At 44.8% G+C, this 21,776-nt stretch overlaps 1 protein-coding gene across 2 annotated transcripts in view; it reads right to left on the bottom strand.

Annotated features, from left to right (window-relative positions):
* Lonrf3 (LON peptidase N-terminal domain and ring finger 3) overlaps positions 1–21,510 on the bottom strand; it is a 38,674-nt gene extending 17,164 nt beyond the window's left edge. Inside the window, exons 1-6 of one of the 2 annotated variants that reach the window (XM_006257447.5) lie at positions 20,490–21,510; positions 17,642–17,760; positions 14,357–14,479; positions 9,951–10,106; positions 7,738–7,981; positions 6,802–6,892 (exon numbers count right to left, since the gene is read on the bottom strand). In XM_006257447.5, the coding sequence (XP_006257509.1) occupies positions 6,802–6,892; positions 7,738–7,981; positions 9,951–10,106; positions 14,357–14,479; positions 17,642–17,760; positions 20,490–21,321 (1,565 nt within the window). In that variant the 5' untranslated portion in view covers positions 21,322–21,510. The remainder of the gene's footprint in view (positions 1–6,801; positions 6,893–7,737; positions 7,982–9,950; positions 10,107–14,356; positions 14,480–17,641; positions 17,761–20,489) is intronic. The other variant, NM_001191585.1, reaches the window with a different exon arrangement.
* Positions 21,511–21,776: the final 266 nt, after the last annotated feature.

Genomic DNA, 21,776 nt, shown 5'->3' with positions numbered 1-21,776 from the left:
CCAGACACAGGACCAGGAGTTAGGGGTCAGTTAATGATGACTATTAAGAAAGGGGGCTCACCTTTAATAAGATGGTGAGCACAGAAAAGGGGAGAGAATTATTGATCAGCTTATTTTGACTTCCCAGGAGTATTCAGTTGAGAGGAAGAAGCTCTCAGCCTCATATTATATGATATCGTATATATTTAATTTAAGAAGGTCAAAAGAAGAGGTCAATGATTTGAGAAGGAGGAGGAAGGGTCACAGTAAAAGTTGGAGGGAGAAAGGTGAAAATTATGTAAATACAGCACTGAGATATGAAATTCTCAAAAAAATCAATTAAAAAAGACTATAAACATCTGCTGAATCTCAATACACCGCAAGGAGTTATTTTTTTGTTGATTTGTTTGGGAAAAAACTTGGCAAGCTGATTTCTACATGCAATAAGGAAATGCAAAGGGCTGAGTGCCAAGACACATCTGAAGAACAAGGATGTGGGAGGACTAGCTCCGCCAAGCATCAGAACTTATTATAAAGCCACGGTGATTAAAACAGGGTGTACCGACACAAGGACAAATAGATCCATGGAACAGAATAGAAAGCCCAGGAATAGACCCAGACATGGATTCTTGACTTATGACAAATGTAACATTTTAAAACAGGGCCATGGGAGTATTTTGAATGCACAAATAGCATTTTCTACAAATGCTATGATGGCTATCTGCATGATGAAATAAAAGTGGACCATCTTTTACATCGTACACAAAAATCAATTCCAGGTGATCTGGAATATAAATCTAAAATAAAATCTATAGTAATAAAACTTTTAGAGCATAAAATAAGAGAACATATTTATGACACAGAGATAAAGATAAATTCAAAGAAACACTATAAATGAAAAGATTGTTAGAAAAAGAAGACTACTAAGATGCAGAATGTTTATCTAAAGCATCATTGAAAGGGCAAGCAGGCAAGCTATGGAGTCTGAGTATGATACTCAGGTAATAAAAGGCTTGTATCTAAGCCACACCTAGAGCTTGTAAGAATAAAAATCTAAATCCATAAGGGAAACGAAGAGCCTAGTAGCAAACCAGGCAAACACTGGCACATGCAGAAACAGTGGCCATCCATGGTATTCCCGAACTAGAGCCAACTCAAGCGTCCCTCTACAACAAAGAGACTGGTAAGCTCACACGATGGGAGGTTATGTGCTAATGAAAATGTTCCAACTTCGGTTGCATGTCGTGAATTAAAACAAATACAAAGCAAAGCAAAACAAAACAAAACAAACAACCAGAATCTGCCTACGTTTTAGGACTTAGGCCAAACCAGCTGATACCATTTACAGCTGCATCTATCTATCTATCTATCTATCTATCTATCTATCTATCTATCTATCTATCTATCTATGGTAAAATTATGAGGAACAAAATCAAACTCAAGATAGAAGTTTTGAGGTTGTATTAATTACTTTTACATTGCTGTGAGAGAACATCGTGACCAAGGTAACTCTTATAGGTGAGTATGAAGTATATGGTTCAAGAGGGCTAAGGTCCTGCAAGGATAATAAGTGACAAAATGGCTGGAGCCTGAAGTTGAGAGCTTACTTCTCAGACCTCAAGTAGGCAACAGAGAAAGTGATCTGGGGCTCACTGAGGGCATTGAAACCTCAAAGTCTGGGCCTAGAGATGCAGTTCCTACACTAAGACCATACCTCTTATGTCTCTCCAAATAGTGCCACAGAGACCATGGGGACATTTCATTGAAACCACCACAGGAATAGTGGTCCTGATTGCAAAAAGGCATATGGACAATTGCTGGGGTTCTGTTGATGTCTCACTTCTTAAACCAAGTGGTCACATAGTTCTTTACAGTATGTTCTATGGAACATATATATTTTACAATACAAAATGGGTTTCTAAAGTATGATTTCAGGACTGATTTAGGAACAACTGAGGTGATCAAACTATCAGAAAAGCTGATCTAAAACAATTATTTCTTTACTACATGAATTCTGAGCATCTGAGTATTTTGCTGTGTGTGTGTGTGTGTGTGTGTGTAAATCAAACCCAAGTCCTTATCAATGTGAGAAAAGTATTCTATCACGGAAGCACATGCCCAAGTCTTTTTTTGAAAGATAAGGTCTTGCTATGTAACAAGCCAGGTTAGCCTCATACCCTTGGAAGTCTTCTTGCCTCAGTTTCTCAAGTACTGGAATTAGAAGCAGGTACTACCTCTCACAGATTCCTTGCCCTTGGTGTTTTTCAGGGGTAAGTTCTTACTCTGCTGCTCCTAAATCACCTACTTCAAACCTCTGAGTATCATTATTACAGACATATGCTAGCATACTCAGCATATCTGAATGATTTAATGTTATTTGGTTTTATATATGTATATATACACACACACATATGTATGGATGATTGATTAATCTATTGTCTACTATTAATAAACAAAACTAGTTTTTCCTGAGAACTTCACAACTGAGCCTATTGTACTTTAAGAACATGTATACATTTATGTTACTATATTTCCGGCTGCATACAGTATTATTTTTCATGAAAATTAACTTTATCAATAAATTGTAATTGTGATTAACTCTATTTTACTGGTGAGGAAGTTAAAACTCAAACAGATGAGGTAACATGCCCAAGATTACACTGCTAGCTGGTAGGCAGAAAGCTTGAAATATATAATCAAGTCTGAATTTCCAGCTAATCTTCCCCCTTTAGTCTACAAGATAGCTAGGACTATGTGCACCCATATATTCAAATACATTCCAGTCAGCCAGCCAGCCAGTGGTTCATCTGTAGATGTACATATTTCCTCATATATTTTTCTCCTTCCCTTTCTGATACTCTGCCTTCTTCCTGACTCTCTAGAAAGATAAATGCAGACTCTTAGCTATGACGATAGAGGTATATACTAGAATGTCTGTCCTTTTCCCATTTAAGATAGGGAACTTGAAAACACTTAGGGGAGACATTTTTAAATCAGAGCAGGGCCAGTTTGTCTCACAAGAAAGCATTTCACCTTATCAGAGTGACGGGTAAACAATAGTAAGAATAAATGCCTTTAGTTAGATGTCAGTCCAGATGAAATGCCTGCCTTATCTGGAAAGAGCTATCTTTCTCCACCAGTGACATCCTCGCACTGTGTTGTTTTGCAATCAGATCATAGCAAAGAGGGAAAAAGAAGGAGGGAAAGAGAGAAAGAAAAGGAAACCGTCTTAATACCCAGTGACTTAGGGGAGCTCTAACTAGATTATATAAAGCTGATCCTTTCATTTGTCACCAATGTCACTGGGCCATTGGATAACTAGCTTAGGTAGCAACTATTCTTACTTCTAATCTCAAAAGCTCTTTATCATCCCAAAGGCACTGCTGTTCAGTAGGCCGAGTATGGCTCCGGTGATGTATACCAGGTAAAGCTAAAGGAGGACTTCCTGCCTCCAATGACTGAAGGGCACGGTTCTAAGGTGTTGAGATTAAAGGAAGATTTCCTTCAGTGGAATTCTTCCAATGTAGCAATGGAAGCTTGCAAAGTGAAAAGAAAATTGTTGATGTATTCTCAATTATTCCTCCATCAAAAAAATAGGGCCTCGTGTAATCCAAGATAACCTTGAACTCTCTGTGTGGCCAAGGATGACCTTGAACCCCTAATCTTCCTACATTTACATCCCTAGTGCTAGAATTACAGTACGAGTCACTATACCTGGCTTCCAGTCATACTCCCTACCCTTTCCCTGTGAAAGTTACCAACTGGTCAATTCACTCTCTAGAATCAAAATATATAAATTCATGGTCTGTCTAACTTCTCTCTTCCGGGACAATACCACAGGTTTAGAGTCCAGTCTAGAAACTTGTATAGATGGTAAAATGCTTAATTTCATGGCCAAGAGGCTTGAAATTACCTGTAATCTTAGAGACTGTGATGATTAATATTAATTGTCAATTTGACACCTAAGAGACAAACCTCCAAGACACTTGGGAGAGCTTATCTAGATTAGATAAGGCTCTGAGTATACCTGAGAGACATCATCTAGATTAGCGTGAAGTGCAAAGACCCACCTTGACTGTGGGCCACACCATGCCATAGGCTGGGATCTTATACGGACTAAAAAAGGGGATTGTGAGTTGAGAGCCAGCATTTGCCACTCTTGTTTCCTGTATGTTGTGAAATCAGTGTGAGCAGCAGGACCCTGGAGCTTACAGCCACATTTCCTCCCACCTGCTGCTATGTCTTGCTCACCATGAGACAATGATCCCCTCCAATGGTAAGCCAGAACAAACATTTCCTCTTTTAAATTGCGTCTGGTCAAATATTTAGTCACAGCAACCAGAAAAGGAACCAAGCACAAAACCTCTCTTCTAAAGACACAGGAGGGCCAGAATAAAACCTAAGGACAACCACAGAGAGAACAGCAATAGCTACAAGTGGGAAAAGAAACTTTCAAGACAAGAAAAATACAGGCAAACAAATTCACTCAGTCACAAACTGATGTGTAACTTAACAGACAACCCTACACCCCTGCTGGAAGAGAAGCTACATGTTTCTTCCCAAGGGCAGAAATGTAAAGAGCTTTAGATCAAAAAGCCCTTTACACTAAAGCAGTGAGAGGCTAGCTATCTAGCCTCTATGGAGGCAACCCCTCCATAATGGGGCTGGGGATTTAGCTCAGCGGTAGAGCGCTTACCTAGCAAGCGCAAGGCCCTGGGTTCGGTCCCCAGCTCCGAAAAAAAAAAAAAAAAGAAAAAAAACTAGTAGCCTCCATAACATTTACTCTGGCCAAAGATGGAGCAAGGGACCATAATGGCTTTTAAGCTCAGAGGGTGCAAACTGGACGGGGTGCCTATCCTCTGTGTGTTTATTTCTTGGACCAAATTCCTAACTCTTCTACAAAGTCCCTTGTGATTAGGGACAAAGAAGATGAAAGAGGAAAAGCAAAAGAAGAGGAACACAGGAATTTCAACCTCAGGATTTCTATTCCACAGGGAAAATACAAACAGGATGTTTGATTTTGTGTCGCCTGGATTTTGGCAGGAGTGTTAAGGAGGGTTAAGCAGAACAAAGACCTGCTCTTTCTGAGTAAGCTAAATTAAATTGACTTCACTGCGCCTATCACGGGCTTTAGAGACAAAGCAGTAGTGTGGTGGCTGCAGGGCCCAGTCTCTGCTTGAAAGCAGGTTTTTGCTATCTCCTACTTTGGCTTTAGCATGATGAACTTGCCACTCGGTGCTAAGGGACTGGGTGAAGCAGTAAAAAGGAGCTGCTTCTGCTAATCATTCTGTTCTTGTCCACACCACTTAAACAGACTCCTGACAGGATGTGTGAAGCTTAATTTGACTGCATCTATGCTGCATCTTCTGAGCTGTCTGAGACCTGCATATGCTTGCAAACAAATCTTGCTACTACAGACTTTTTGTGCATTATTATTTTATTATTGTTGTTGTTATTGTAATAATAATGGTTAATGAATCCAGAATCTCATGAATAGTAGCCAAGTGCTCTGCCATGAATTATTCCCCTAGACTCAAGTATTTATGTGTATGTGTGTGTATACATACATACATACATACACACACACACACACACACACACACACACACACACACACACACACTCATACTTTTCTAAGAAAAGACCATGTTTCAGGTAATAGTTGTCTTGGTCTTCATTCAGAATATAAACATCCATGACAGATAACTGAATAAGCGCTCTCAAAGGGCAGGCAAACATCTGTTTAAGTAACTAAGTTCCTTCTTAATGCTTTTGGAGAAAATCAGCACATTTGCGAATCTAATGCAAGCTGTCCGCTTTTATCTTAGAAACACAGCCACCCATACACACGCACACTTTACATATTGCTTTAGTGAATTCCTGACTCTATTTGAATGTATACATAGAGCTTCCTCTGAGGTCTGTGGATCTAACATTAAAGACCAATGCGTAAGAAGAAGAAAAATTAGTTAAAATATTTTGAGTACTTACTGTTTTCCGGACACTACTCTATAATCATTAAATAGTTTTTCTTAATTAACCGTCATCGATGGAGTTGATTCCACCGTCCTTTACTAAAAAACAAATAGTGGTAGCAAATGTCACTTGCTCTAGGGCCAGTCTGTAGGTTGAAAGATCTACGTTTCAAGCATTGACTTCAGAGCCCCTCCTCTTAGCCACTAAATCACAGCTATAAAATGAAATAAACTTGTATTTGCTTTTGAAATGGGATATGTGGATAAACTGCTCTTCAGAGACCTGAGAAAATATCTGTTACATGTACTGTTCACTAAATGGCATAAACACAACCTAATTTAGGCTTCTATTTGGCTTCCACAGAAAATGCTTATGGGATCTACGTTAACCCTTGTGCACTGAGTTCTTAACTTAGTAGTTAAATTCAGGGTCACAAGTTTTAAAAACTCTAAGGCTCAAACAATAATGTAAGACAGGCTGGTATAAGTCAATGGTATTATGGGCAGCTGGAAAATATGTCTTGTTTCATATGTACAGTCATATATAACAAAATCAGATCTAATGAGGACCAAATAGTTGGTGTGTTCAACATGTAGCACATCCGTTTTTGACCTTTGAAAAATGTGTTGCCTTGCCACTTTCCAGGTCTTTTTAAGTTGAGATTTAAAGATGTAAAGAACTCGGTTTGTAAGCTTGGACACAAGGTGCCGCATGTGATGTGGTTTTCATTTCACCAGTGCCATGATTTTTACATACTAACCAACTCAGGAGTTAAGTCACCAGCAGAAAGTTCCAGGTACCAAAGAGGAAATAGCAGGCAGTTAAGTGATGGTCCACATCACATACCTCATACACAGTGAGCATTCAAGGTCAGATGCATCAAAAGATCCAAGTGGAATACTGAGATCCGGTTTGGCCCCCTGCTCAGCAGGAAGATCTGTGATTTAGGAAACAGTAAGTCAGGGATGGATCGACTTGTTTTTTTTTTTTTTTTCCAGACAATACTTCTAAGGAAAAAAAAATGTCTTTCTGGTTTTTAATCTCAAACTCCCCCAGAATTTAATTTAGTGGCTGCCTGATCAATCGCCAGTGGGGTTCCCTGAAGTGTGCTCCCAGTGGTATTTTAGCAGCCCCCATAGAAAGACTGTCCAAGACTGGGAGCTCCTGGCTGAGTTCATTCAAATTCAGTAGACATGTCACTCAGCAGCAGCAGCAGCAGCAGCAGCAGCAGCAGCAGCAGCAGCAGCAGCAGCAGCAGCAGCAGCAGCAGCAGCGACAGTGGCAACTGCATGGACTGAGCCAGGTCTTCAAAACTGAGATGGAGTCTTGGCACAGCCAACCTCTCTTGGAAAGGCAGGAAGCTGTAGCTGCTGCTTCTCAGGGCACACCTGAATAAGACCTGAGCACACCCCTGTCATCCTACATTCCAAGAACCATGATGAGGACAGGAAGTAGTTGTCCTGGAGGAAAGTGATGTGGTGGGAAAGCATGGGATGTCCTCACTTGACAGGGTGCTTGACCAGATGTCCTGACTACAGATGATCTATATCACACTCTTTCAGATCTATATGACACTCCATCACACAGCACTTTCAGTATGATAGTTACCATGTGCACTCCCAAAGATACTTCCCAGCAACCTCTGGGATTTCACAGTTGGTAAGTGCCAGGGCTAGGCCATACACGCTGAGCTAGAGAAGCGCCCAGAGAGAGGTTAACTACCTATGTCAGTGAACCCAGTCACCTGCGTTATGATACTTTCTCCCTGGGTAAAATTAGTACCTTGTTTGGAGACTTTATTAGGCAATTCTGTGTCTTCTTGGGTTTCAATTTGGCAACGATTCCTCTTCTTTTCCAGGCATTTGCCGGTCCTGACGGAGGCAGCATCTTGTTCCTCTTCTTCCTGACTTTTCGCTCTGTCTTCTTTTCTACTCACCTTTCCTTGAGCCATGTTCACTAGGCTGCTGCTTTCTTCCCTAGCTGCTGCTCCCTCCTGATTAGAACAATGGGGAAGCTCTGAATTCTCCTAGATGAAGCAAAAGCCAGATATCAGAAGCTACTTGGGACCAATACTGGTCTTCCAATAATCTTACCCTGAGGGGACAAAGAGAAAGAAACACAGCCCTGATCCTCACTCCTGAACACTCAGTGGCTACACAACTCAACTGAGGAGCAGTCTTGAGGCTCATTGGTGACGTCTAATATATGTCAAAGACATGCCTAGCTTGAGTACAGTTAGGGGGACTTCTCTGCACAAGGACAACAGGCACATGGGAGGCAAAGGTCCCTGGGCAGGGGTGAAGGGGGAACTGCAAGGGAATCTTCACTTTTCCCTCCTAGCCAAAGCATTCCCCAGTGGTCTGTAAGGAAAGCAAAGCATTCAGTGAGGGGATATCCTGTTACTGGTTACTTCCCCTCACCCTGACTGTCATTCATAGACATTTTTCAAAGGATTTTAGGCCAGCTCTGTACAGGCCTGCTAAAGCCACTCATGCTCCAGAGCTATACACTATTTCCATCTGTTTACTCAATTTTTTGTGAAAAGTCAAAGAAGCAAAATTAATTTGGCCCAATAGTTTGTCTCTAACCTTTTCCAGAATTTTGTCTAGGTAAAGGATATTTGAAAATGCAACTTGAAATAATCCTGAAAATGTGTTTATTCCCAATGCTCTGGAGAATCCTTCTATAGTTTACATCCATATTCGACAGCAAAAGGTTCACCTTTGTTGTCTCCCCTCTAAGCCCTGCCAAAAATTGTAGTGGACACAGGTGAGAGGCAACAACGAAAAGCAGAGGAAAGGATGTGGGTTTTCTCAGTCTATATCCCTGGGTGTTTGGAGGTTTCAAGAACTGAAAAAAAACCCAAACAAACAATTTTATAGTTTGCCTTCCCAGGAGCCCAGAGTACTGTCCGCACAGGACAGGGCCTTGCAAAGCAACGTTTTAGTGGAAATGCACTTGCAACTGTTGCCTGGCCTGCTCACAGTGGAAAGGCAGAGTTTCTAGTCCCTTCATTTCAGACTGAGTTGCAAGTAGAAGTCCCCACTCTAGGCCCTCTGGCCTAGTGTTAGCTATCTTAGTCCTGTACTAATGACCACTGGGGGCTGTCTGATTTCAGGAGCTATTCCAAGTTCTGCCTTCACCAAGAAAAGTCAGGAGCATTTCATTATATTCCTTCTCTAGAGCAGGGAGAACAACTGGGAAGATGTGAGCATCCAGGGCTTATATACAAGTGAAGAACTTCAGGCACAAATGGAGAAGAAATTGCTCCCCAAAGGTGCCCAGATATTCAGCGTTAAACCTTGCTTCAAATCTCGTCTTCTGAACCCCAACTTCTGCCCACTTACCCTGTCCTAGAAAGGCCAGCACCTGAAGCCCATCGCTCTGTTCCTTTGTTCTGTTCCTTTGTTTTCAAAGAAAACTACTAATTCTTGTCTTCCTTCCCAACTCAGCTCTCGTGCCTCTACTTTGCTATAGATGAGAAGCCTGCTTGTGTGTAAGGAATAGTGCAAGAGCAAGAAATTCTCTCCATTTGGTCACCAAATGGAGTCAACCTTGCACAAGGATCTCAGTGGTACTCAAAGGCCGTCAACTTGCATCTGCCCCAAAGCTAAAGCCCCAGTTATAGGGTTTCAGGAGAAGTAGGCCAATCTCTTTACAGTTCTATCAAATCTATTTTCTGGATTGGACCAAAACAAAGCCAATAGGCACAGCCCAATTATAGGGTTTCAGGGGAAGCAGGCCAATCTCTTTATATTTCTATCAAATCTACCTATTTTCTGGATCTGACCAAGACTACAAATATAATAAATTCAAACTTTTGGACCATGCCTGAAATTCCCAGTTGTAGTTTTAAGCAAAGGACACAGCCATTATCAACTCCATCTTTCTTTTTCCCTCAGGAACCAAAGTAGGAGAGGTAGGGTTCACTTCTCGTGTGCCCACAAAAGAGCCAAACGAAGCATCATGAGCGAGCTGGGTGAGTTGAGTTTTACCTGTGACAACTTTGGTAGATTATGGCTGGTGCCTTCAGTAGCCATTGACTCTACGTGTTCCTTTAATCTAGGGTGAGGTGCCAACAGCTTCAGGATATCGGGAGAATGTTCCTGAGACTCCCCCGGGACTGATGGTGAAAAGAAACTAAAGAGAAGCTGTGACATAAAACAGAAGACTTCACTACTCAAGTTTCTACAGGTGCTAGACTAAGGTGCAGGGGGAGGGATGGGGAACCAGAGAGCACAGCTTACAAGGCAAAACTCAAATGAGGAAGCCTTGGAGCCATGTCCCTAGACACACTAAGGAGAGGTTGTTGCATAAACACACAGACTCATTTAGGAACAGGGGGACAGAAAGATTGCTTAGTCATTAAGAGCACATACTGTTCTTGCTGTGGAGCCGAGTCTGATTCCCAGCACACATGTAGGGTAGCTCACAACCATGTAGGGTAGCTCACAACCACCTGTTATTCCAGCTCCAGGATAGCTGACACCTCTGATGTTCAGAGGCACCAGTACTCATATACAAACACCTGATACACAGACTCAAACATAAACACATATGTAAAAAGTAAAATACATCTTTTAAGAGAAGAATTGCACAGGAGCTAGTGAAAATGTCAGGTCCTTCAGTCCAGCTCCAATCTCCCCAGGTCAAAAGTATGAGCCAGGAATCTGGGTCTTGAGAAGGCATGACAGACGCCATTGTTACTTAGCCAAGGTTCAGAGCCACCTCTATGGTGCCACCATTCTGCAGAACTATATGCAATGGGGCTTTAAATATCTATCTTAATTGAAGGAAACATAGAGGTAAAGTCAGAATAGATATCTCATGTACCGGCTAGTTTTGTCAAACTAGGTCATCCTGGGAAGAACGTTCATAAGAAAATATCTGTATCAGACTTGCCTGTAGGCACGTTTGTTTGAGCATTTTCTTGATTAATGATTAATGTAGGAAGTACCAGCACGGTGTAGGTGGGTGCCAACCCTGGGCAGGTGGTGCCAGTGTGTACAAGAAAGATAGCTGACTGAACGTGATGCAGAGACACAGCCAGTAAGCAGACTCCTCTGCTGGAGTTCCTGTCTCCAGGTTCCTGTTTTGAGTTCCTGCCCTGACTTCAATCAGTGATAGACTGTGACCTGGGATGTATAAGGAAAACAAACTCTGTTTCCCAAGTTGCTTTTGGTAATGGTGTTTATCACAGCAGAGGAAAAACAAATTAGGACTCCTCAGTGAAGAATGGAGAATCCAATCTATAACAACTCAACTGGCTGAGAAGCAATCTACACTGTTCGCTACTGTTTTTCTGTCTATCCATTTTGCTCTCCTCATCCACATCATCACCCCTGGACCTTTAATCCCTTCAGAGTTGGGGGCCTGAGCAGTAAAGTGTTAGGAAAGCAGAGCTCAAACTTCCTCTCCCCTTCCAGCCTCTTCCTCATCCTGATCATCTCTGCAGAAAATGTCAGGTTTTAAGATCAAGTACCTAGGGGTAGGCAGGTTCCCTTGCAATTGGATATACTGGCAAGGGAGGGAAGAACAGAGGGTCTAGGAGTCAAAGATAAGCATTTGGGGGCAGGTTGTACCGTTAGCTGTTCACATTCTTGTTTCCATTCTCCCCTATGCCTGCAGGGGTTAAGGATTCTATTTAAGTATGTATGCATCTGTCTGTCTGTCCCATCCTCGTGTGTGTGTGTGTGTGTGTGTGTGTGTGTGTGTGTGTGTGTGTGTGTGTAAAACACCAAGAAAGAGGGCAGATCACTGGGCCTCCAAAACATACTCCAATGTTTATCACTTAGAAGACCCCGCCATGTTTGGTGACCCACTAAAGAATGCCCCACGCTGTAGTTCAGTCTCCATAGTCAGGAGTGTTAATTTAGCAAGAGACTTTGAAAGAACACTAAACTCAAAGTTTGATTTATTCTTCTGCTTGTCCTCAGAGGTTTCTTCATGGTGTTCCCTCCTGTGTCAGCACATTCCATGGATCCAAGCAGTGCGTGGTATTCAAAGTTCTGCTCAAGTGCTGCCTTGCCCTAATACACACATCTCTCTAATCTCAGCTCATGTTCTCAACAGAAGAGAATACCAAACTTTAAACTATACCATCTTACTTTGCACTGGAAGTGTGTCACAGAATAAGTCTTTCTCTCGAGCCAGCAATAAGGGTCTAATAAATATACAACATATTCATGAAAATGATGATGGCATTTATGTATCCAAGGGATCAAAAAGAAACCTAGCACTCAGGGGCCTCAAATCCTCGGTGAGATGTTTATGTTCTCTTGCAATGCTAAAAACCTACTTTCCAAATATAAATTGAGAATGGTTGGAAGGCACACCTAGTGCCCAGAGTCATATGTAATCGTTTAGAGTCCACCACACCCCAGGAATCGAATTTGATTCTCAGAAATCCTACTCAGGGACCCAAAAGGATATATCCACTTCTGAGACAGTCTCCCTGGAGGTGGCCGTATAGCACCCAAATACAAGGTCGAAAAGACAGGGGATGAAGAAAAGGAGGCCAGGAGTCAAAATCAAAGGAAACAAGGCAGGAATAATATAGCAGTTCCCTTCTTAGTTTTACTACCTAAGATCTCCCTGCAGGCCTTCTCAATGTCTTTGGAAAACAAAAGTTAGGGTCGACTTTCAGTGAGAATAATCATTCTATATGAATGAAAGTTGATTCTGCTGTAACTTCAGTCATAAAAAGGCCCAACTGGGTTAAGAAAGAGGAGAGGGCGAGAATCTGTAATTCAAAATAAATCAGAGGACTGTGAGTTATGAGGAGGCTTATTAATACCCCGTACATCTAGACTAATTTTCACATGTTTGGCCCTAAAACTAGAATACAATGCAGTTGAAGCCTCCTCGTGTATTTAAATGGTTGCTATAGCTTCACCACATTCAACAGAAATATGCCTCCAAATTCTTACATTAATTTCAGAATTTTGTAATGCTTCCTGTAAGCACACTTTCACTTGTATTGCCTGGCATTTATCTTAACCAACAAAAGCTTGTATGTTCCAAAAGGCACTTAGGCTTCCTTGGGTCTCCAGAGTTTCACACAATGCCTTGCCTTTCATCAGGCAGGTATAGAAACGACAGCAGCCTATCTATGAAAGCGAACTGGAGAGAAGTTAGTTCAATTGATGATACCAGAACCTCTTGGGCCACCTGAGGGAAAAATAAAAGCAAAGAAGCAGGTGGCCTCAAAAAAACTCACTGAGCCTCAGATTTCTCATCTAGAGAGATAACAATGAGGTTATGGGAACTAAGTGGAACCTTCCAACCAAGTGGCTGGCACATAGGCAATGCTCAGCTAGTGTTATGCTATGGAGTGACTACACTTAAGTTTTAGGAAAGGCCCATAGACTGCTAATAATTCTGCTTTGATACCCCTTTCAATAAAAGCTTACCCCCACCCCCCCACACAAACCAGGTAAATTTTTTCCCAGACAGGACATTTCCTGCCAGTGTCAGAAAATCCAGAGTCCAGCTTCTGCCACCTCTATTAGTTTTGCTAAATATTCCCTTCTAGAGTCTTCAGAGACCAGTTCTGTCTCTTGTCCACTTTCTTCTACCCATCCCCTTCCAAACCATTACACGGGGGCAGGGGCTGGATAGAAGGGCTTGTGGCTTGGTGTTGAACAGTGTATGGGGACAGAAAACCAAAACAATCACTGAGTGTCAACATCCAACTTCCAGGCCAATTATTCAGACACCAGAAGAATAAATGTACAAAACGCAATAAAAGTCAAAGCCTATCCAATGAGGATGCTTGACCCTTCGATCAAGTTCTTGGTATTTCTCATGATAATTGTTTTACAATCATCATCTCCTGGAACGGAACAATTTCTATAGAGGCCTGGCTAGTTATTCTTTCATAATGGTCTCTGACTTGCATTTGTGAGATAGTAGGTTTAGTTTTCGAGCAGAAGACATGAAGGTTTGCGTTCTGTATGTGGCAAGCAACATGGAGACCATCAGTGACCCTTCCCAGGAGCTGTCCTCCATGTATGACTAGTGAAACTTGTGATTCAGCCAAAGAAAAGTTATACAGCAGCACCACCATCTGGCCCTTATCCACAAATTGACTCTTTAGTGAGTCTTCATCCCCAGGTTAGCGTACTTGGTTTAGTTTTGTTTTATATCCCACGGATTCCAAGTCAAAGCATTCATTACTGGCTCCTATAAAAAAGAGTAGGACCTGCCAATTTGATAGTACATACCAGAACGACGGGGCTTCTGGGCAATCAGTTGGCATCTCTTTCATGCCCCTTAAACCCAGAGAAGCACCCACTCAGGACCACAAATACCGAATAGGGTAGCATCTTCATCCTTCTCCCTAAAGAAGACAGAGTGATGGGGATCTACTAGGCAGCTAACCCTAGGTCACTCAACTCACCCTTTGCGCTTCAGATCTGGCTCTCTTGTTCTTTCCATCAAGGGATACACAGTAGAGAAATTCTCTGAGTGCTTCTTTCACCTTGCCTAGGGTGGCTAAAGCTTGTGCTTTTCTGAAGTGTGCCTGGAAGAAAACCATAGCAGTCAATCACATCTCATTTACCTTCTTAACTGTAGCTACAATGAACAGCAATCGCTGAGTACTTACTGAGCAGTCACTATCAGGTGGAGTCTTGTCAAAAGACTTTTATTTTCATCCCAGGCCTCATGGTAAACTACTTTAAATCCCATTTAAAAGACAGCCAAAGGGAAATCCAGAGAGAGAGAACTTGACCAAAATACAACAGCTGGAAAGCTGTGAAGTCAGTGTTGAAACCTGGGACTGAATATATCAAGCCCACATTTTTAGCTACTGTTTACTGCCTCCTCGCCACCCCACAACTGTATGAGGATCAAACATACCAGGGCCTCCATTTAACCACAAACTATAATAGCTCAGTTTCCAATGTTCATCCAGAAATGATTTGCCTCTCTTTTGCACTGGTCTGTAAAGACAGTCGTGGCCATAGTGAGCCAATCGTTTCTACAGAGGCCTGAAAGACAGATCATGGACCCTCTGTGATTTCAGAGGTCACTCGAAGCAATCTAGAACTAGAATCGTGGTCCCAGGACTTCTTTCCCGCCCAAAGGTAGACCACCTTTCAGAAGGCTGAGCAGCGACTGAGCTAATGCTTTTGCTTACAGAAACTTAGCTGTCTTTTCCTCTCTTGCTGCACATTTTACAGCTATTGGGAAGTTATATGGCCTCCAGATTCAAATCCATGTGCTGATGGGCTAAACTCCTTAGAAGGGCCTAAGCAGCATCCTGTGAGGGGCAAGGAAGAAAAAAGAGCATAAAGCTCTTTGTGACAAGTGTGAATGAAAAGGCCCAGGTTTCATCTGGTGGCCATTTCTCTGCTTCCTCTTCTAGCATGTATCAGCATAGTGTCAGGACCTGGCTAGGAGCCACAGACACAAACCTCTTGGGGACCTCTTTCCACACCCTCATTTCTTTCTAGAGCCTAATCTTGGCTGTCACACTCCCTTGTTGCTCCTGCCAACAGTAGCCTTTGGGAGGAAGGCTAGCAGTATGCTCCAGAGCAGCTATAGGGAGTTAAGGACTGGAAAATTGGAGAGGCCTCTGGGGTCCCAGTAATCAATGCAGTAGTAGCAACTCCCACACTTCACTTTCTCAGTGTGGTCAGCTTACCCTACTGACACCAATACTTCCAGCAGGTTGTGGCCATTACATTAAGCCCTAGATGGATGGACAGAATTAGGCTGCCTACTGGACTTGCTCCCTTATGGCATTTCATATAGAGATGGTGGGAAATAGAAAACTCAGAGTGTGGAAGTATATGCATTAGAGGCTTTCAGCCCCCAAGACAGCAGAATTCTCTGAACATTCCCTTTCCCTTTCCTCTCACCTATAGGGAAATGACACCCCTGCCAAGCACTTGCACCAATTCCTCCTTCACTGTGGAAACCCCTTTCCTCACCACATCTAGATATAATTCTCACTGCTTTTCCCACCATGGTATCTAGATTTAGTTTTCCATTGGAAATGGCTGCAAACCCCTCTTTTTCCAGGGCAGCTACCCGACTCACAGCTACCTGATGGATGTTAGACAGCTCATCTCCGTGGCACCTTAAGGTATTGGTGAGTTGTATTAAGCTGTAAATTGGTTTCTTGGGAAAGAGAAAGTCAATCACCTCCACGAAAACTCTCTCATGTAAGACCAATGAGATTTGCTCTAATATTATAGACAAAGTTTACCAGTCCACGTGTGTTTTTCCCCAAAAAGGGCTCACTGTAATAGTCGAGGGTGAGCTCAACCATGATCCTCCTGGAATGGTCATGACACAACAATGCCTTATCTGAAGTTCCTAGACATGTAAAACTTCTGATTATCCAATATTTTCATAGGTTTAACATCAAATCAGTAGGCACCAACATCTGAATTAAACCGTTTGAAACTATTTTATAGTATTTATCTGTTCAGTGTGAGTTTGCATGTAATTTGCTGCAGAGTGTATTTAATTAGACTGACGGGGAAACTGCCTGCAGATTATTGGAGGGATTGCCTAATCCACAGTCTTTCTACCATCAGAATGTTCTGGATCCGGAGGACACCTGTTCCGATGAGATTGAGATAAGTCACAGTGGCCCTGGTCTTGGAGACACTGCTTTTTCTACCCTGTGGTTGTACAGAGTCTGTAATGGCTACAGCTTGGAGAATGTACTAGTTGCCATTCTCACTGTTGATCCTTTTATATACTCTTATATAATACTTACATATACATGAAACAATCATGGCAGATAGCCATAGCATCATTTAACAAGTAAGAGTGCTTGGGCTTCAGAGAAAGTAGTGACTTCCCCGTGGTCACACTTTGCAAAGATTGATACCCAGACCCAATTCTAATCTACTAAACAGAATACAGACATGTGGAAGAGATTGGTCTCGAGGCTAGGCAGAGAGACACAGAAGTGATGCTTGTGTTCAGGTATCCCCTATGTTGATGTCTACCCCTGTCTTTCTTCCCACCTCTCCCATGTGACCTAGATTTTTGGGGGGATAGTGGCATGTCAAATGACTGTATTAATGATTCAAAATGGCCCAGCCATTGTGAAAATATGAAGATCTCTTTAAAAAAAAACCTAAAAGCTGTTTGAGTTCTCAAAAAGCCTGGCTATCAGCAGTTAACCTGAAGGACCAGAGCAGGAATATCTTTCTTATATTCCTCTCTTTATTATCTCTAGAAAATTATGAGTGATGATGGTGGTGGTGGTGATAGCAAATGCTTAGATAATGCTACATGCATTGTTCCAAGCATGTCCCATACATGACCTTATATAATCTCCACAACAGCCCTATTTAGAAGGTGCTTTGGATATAAACGTGTTACAGGCGAGGGCATTGAACACAGAAATTAAGTAATCTTTCCAAAGCTGTACAGTTCAGAAAAGCAGCAGAGCTGAGACATGAAATCAGGTTGTGCTACTGATTCCATATTTGACAAAAGTATAAATCTCTCTTGAAGGTTACCAACTGAATGCAGATTCATTGAAATCCCTTGCAGACTTAGACCTCTCTTCATCAAGGGATGCCCTGCACTGTCCAGCTCATTAGAAAATTTTCTCCCTGTTCTGCTGGAGCTCTAGCATCCCCTGCTCCAGGGAGACAGCCCTCCTTGCCAATCTCTGCAGCATAGCCCCTTTCCACCCCTCCTGGCCCACACTCACCTTAAAACCCATTGGCCGTAGTTTACATGCTATTTCTGCATCATGCAGTGCATCCTCATGAGACTCCAAGGTGAAATAAATTTGGGACCGATTGCTATAAAGCAAATGGTCATTTGGAGCTGCCGAAATGAGAAAAAAAAATCCCTCATTAATGGCCCCCAGCACAAGCACATGGTAAGTCCTGTATGAGAATGGGTCTTGAGGGAAGAAAAGTTATCTAAGCTCTTTCTACAGGACCCAAAGTGTTAAGTGTCACTTCTAGTCCTAATATTGTCCTGACCGACACCATAGCTTGACCATGCAAAGCAGTAATGTTGCCCTTGTTCCTAAGAGGTGGAGTGCCCATGAAACGTTAGAAAGTTTCACCTAGAGGAAACCCTGGCAGTGTTCTGCGCAGATGCACACTGTTAGTGCCCACCAACCTGGCTTCTGAATGAGTCACCATCCAAAAAGAATGAGGCCAGGGAAGAGAGAGAGGCAGCCAGTTGGGACCCCTATCTTGATTCCAACCAAGTCAAGTCTCTGTTAGTCTTCCAGTTGGGATGACCTGTAGCATAACAATACCTCCCTCTGTCCCTAATGGCCAGTGCATATGAACCTTTCCTAGAGGAAATGGCTATGCATTTACAAGGTTCATCCTCTTAGTGATAACAAATGAGAAAGTACCTTCTTGACACAACTTTTGGGAGTCTTACTCTCACCATCACTGAATCACTAGAGTCCAGGCCTGAGTGGGTCTTTGACCTACCCATTCTTCAGATAGAAAAACTAAGGCCAATGAGGTGATGTAACAGGTCACACAGCTGGTCAGAGCCATTGCTGATGTTATAAAGTTTTGGGTCTTAGGTGGAAGCAAGTTCCTTTTACTGTGTGTGGGTACAGCATTTAGAATAATAGAACATTAGCCAGTGCCAGGATAAATATAGTCTGTGGAAGGGGCTCCTTTCCCCCCTTAGAATGGTGGCAGTTGTATTGCCTTTTCAAAAACCCTGACTGCTCCAAGAAGATTATTAACAAAGCTACAGGAAAGATCCTTCCTGGGGAAATGACAGCAGTGATAGAGAGGGAAGTGGGAAGGGGCTTTCCTGTCTGGCCCTTGGGAAATGGATGAAAAGAATTCCTTAGAATTCCATACATACGTGGCCCCTGCCTATTTCATCCATATGGCTGTGCTCTTCCTCAAGCTCCAGGCTACAGCTTCTGTTGCCAGAAACAAGTTTTGGTGTCTGCCTCTATGCCATCCCCCAGAAGTATGGGATGTCCTGGGTGCCCATTACTTGCTATTGATTTTAGCATAGAGTTTACAGTATTCTCTGACACTTTTCTGAAACAGACATCAGCCCATTGGCAGCTCATAGACTGCTTTGTTTAGGCGCAGGCAGGATACGTGTTGTGAGGACAGCTGTGTTCATCAGTTATAGCCCATGGTTTTGCTCCCTTCTGAATTACCTGTTGCTGGCTTGGGTGGAACTGAAATATGAGGAGACTCCATCCCATCCCTCCTCCATCTGTCAGAGATGGCCCTGGAGGCCCTAGGATCACACAGCTTCTTCTGCTTAGCCAACTGCCTCCACACTCGCTCAGTTGGACACCGTGCCCTGCCTGCAGAGGTGCTGGCTGGCACCAGCCCCTGGTTCCAAGGCCACTTCCTGGGTTGGAGTGGGAGGAGGCAGGAGGAGCAAACAGGTTCCTGGGAGAACTCTGGTACTCCAGTCAAGCAGAGATGTGGGACTGCCGGGTTGCCCTTGAAGTTACAAAGCTGACCCTCTCAGGCAACTTGGAGTAAGACAGACATGCCCACTTTGTGGTCAGCCCCGTTTCCTTGGGGGACCCGGAGCAGTTGCCTGGACCTGCCATCTATTGGGCTAGAGGGGTCAAAGGGTTCGATGTCGGGACGCCGGCTGTCTAACTGCGGCGGGTGGAGAGGGCGGGGCAAGTGCATCTATTTCAGCCAAGGAATCGTGTGATAGGAAACGGTGACAATGAGTCACAGGGCAGCGGGGAGCGAGCCCCCCCTCCGCCCCCCGCACACGCTCGCGGGATGGTTTCTGAGGCGAGCGTGGCCCACTTCAGTTACCTCAGCGTTACACAATCCCCGCCTGCCCGCCCGCCCGCTTGCCCGCCCGCCCGCGCGGGGGAGGGGCCGCCGGCCCGGGCGGTTCGAGGTCCTTATGCAACCAGTGCTCTCCTGACCTAATTCCAGGCGGGACCCACCCCACAGGGAGCCTCGGCCCCGGAAGGGACAACTCCCAGAGGCGGGAGCCACGGACTCGGGCGCCAGCAAGCCACCTCCAGCTGGTAAAAGCCAGGAGGACCGCGCGGGAGTTTGGAAAATAGTGCCAAGTTCCTTTGCTGACAGGGAAGGTACGGCAGGTGTAAGAGCGAGCTCCAAAGTGTCCAAGAAAGACAGAGAAATAGAGACGGTGACACTGAGCAAGACCGAAACAGTGACAAAACTGAGGGGAAAAATACGCAAAAAGAGAGGAACGGGATGAACCAGATAGAAACTGGAACCAGGAGGCATAGAAGCAAAAAAGCAAGCAGGAGAGAGGGAAAGAACACGAGAAAAAAAAAAAAGCAACAGAACCAACAACCAATCAGAAGAGTGAGGCACAGCTAAAAAAAAAAAAGCCAAAGTAGGGAAGACAAACTCCTAGCAATGCCCCCTCCCTCCTCCACGTGGGCCACGGGCTCTTCCCTTGCCACCCCACCCCCCACTCCGCGCGCGCGAAACCAAGTCTGCCCCGTCCATCCCCCCACCCCCGTCTCCCAGCGGGGCTCGCTTCCCCGCCCCCCTCGCGTGGCGAACAAGCCCGCACAGCCCCGGTGCCGGCGCACGGGGACTCACCTAGACGAACAGCCTCGTTGTACTTGAGCAGAGCCGCCTCCACCTGGCGCTCACGGTACAGCCGGTTGCCCTCGTGCCGGAGTTGCGACGCTCGCGCGGGGCCCGGGAACAACTTGCCCAGGAGACCGCTGAGTACCACGTTGACTCGCAGTTGCAGTGGCGCCTGCGGCCCCGAGCGCCGCGGCCCGCGTGCCCTCCCACTGGCCACCATGAGTGCGGAGAGCTTGACCCCGCACAGAGCGCAGCGCCTATCGGCGGCTCGCCCGCGCTCCAGGCACAGTTTACAAAAGGTGTGGCCGCACCACAGGGACACCGGGTCGGAGAGGAACCCGTGACACTTCCTGCACTTAAAGCCATCCCATACCTCGGGGGCCACGGCCGCGGCCTCCCCTGCCTTTTTCAGCGCCGCTGCGCAGCAGCTCGAAGTGGCGCTCGGGTCTGCAGGAGCTGGCGCCATCAGCTCGTCTTGCGGGATACTGTCGGCCAGGCAGCGAACTAGCTGCTCCAGCTGCTCCGCCACGAGCTGCTGCCTCTCGGAGAGCTGTCGGTACACCTCGAGGGCTTCCCGAAGGTGCCCCCGGGATGCCAAGGCATCCGCCTGCGTGAGCAGGACTTTGCACTCCGGCGGCGTCGAGGCCGCCAGAGGCTGGCTTTGCTCGGGCTCTTGAGCCCCGGGAGGTTGGGAGCCCTCGGGTGTCACCTTCTCCGAGTGGGCGGCTGACTCTCCTACGGCCATCGATGCCGCCGGCTCCTCCGGCTCCGCCAGCTCCAAGTTGTTGCTGCCGAGCTCGGCGGACAAGCTCACCATCTGTGCGGTCTGAAGGGAATCCATTGAGAGAGGGAACTGCGGAGGTTGGAGTGAGGAGAGGCGTCTAGGAACAGGGAACTAGCAGGAAAGAGCGGCGGCTGGAAGCGGGCTGCGCTGACGAGAAGGCGGGATCGCCGCGCGCGCGAGTCTGCCTCGCCTCCCGAGCTCCATGCCGGCTGCCCCGCGCTGCCTAATAACTGTCTTGTCTCAGCGAAGCGTTATATAAAACGCGACCACGTGACTCCTACCACGCTGCTCATTGGCCGGCAGCGAGGAAATTGTTACAAAACCAGACAGTTTTGTAACAGCTTTGCGCTTGCTTCTTTTGGCTTGGCTTTTCTTGGCTTCTTTTTCGAGGTTGTTTGCATTTACTCTTTCTTTGTCACTCGCGACTTTGGGTCCTTTCTGGACTGGGGAGAGGTACACGACCTCTTCTTCTACACTTTTCCATCTCTAAACACTTTCCCATCCCACCTCAA

The sequence above is a fragment of the Rattus norvegicus genome, chromosome X, assembly GCF_036323735.1.
Source record: "Rattus norvegicus strain BN/NHsdMcwi chromosome X, GRCr8, whole genome shotgun sequence".
In the NCBI taxonomy this organism is placed as follows: Eukaryota; Metazoa; Chordata; class Mammalia; order Rodentia; family Muridae; genus Rattus; species Rattus norvegicus.
Note: the sequence above shows the minus strand (reverse complement) of the source record. Positions and strands in the feature narration are given on the sequence as shown.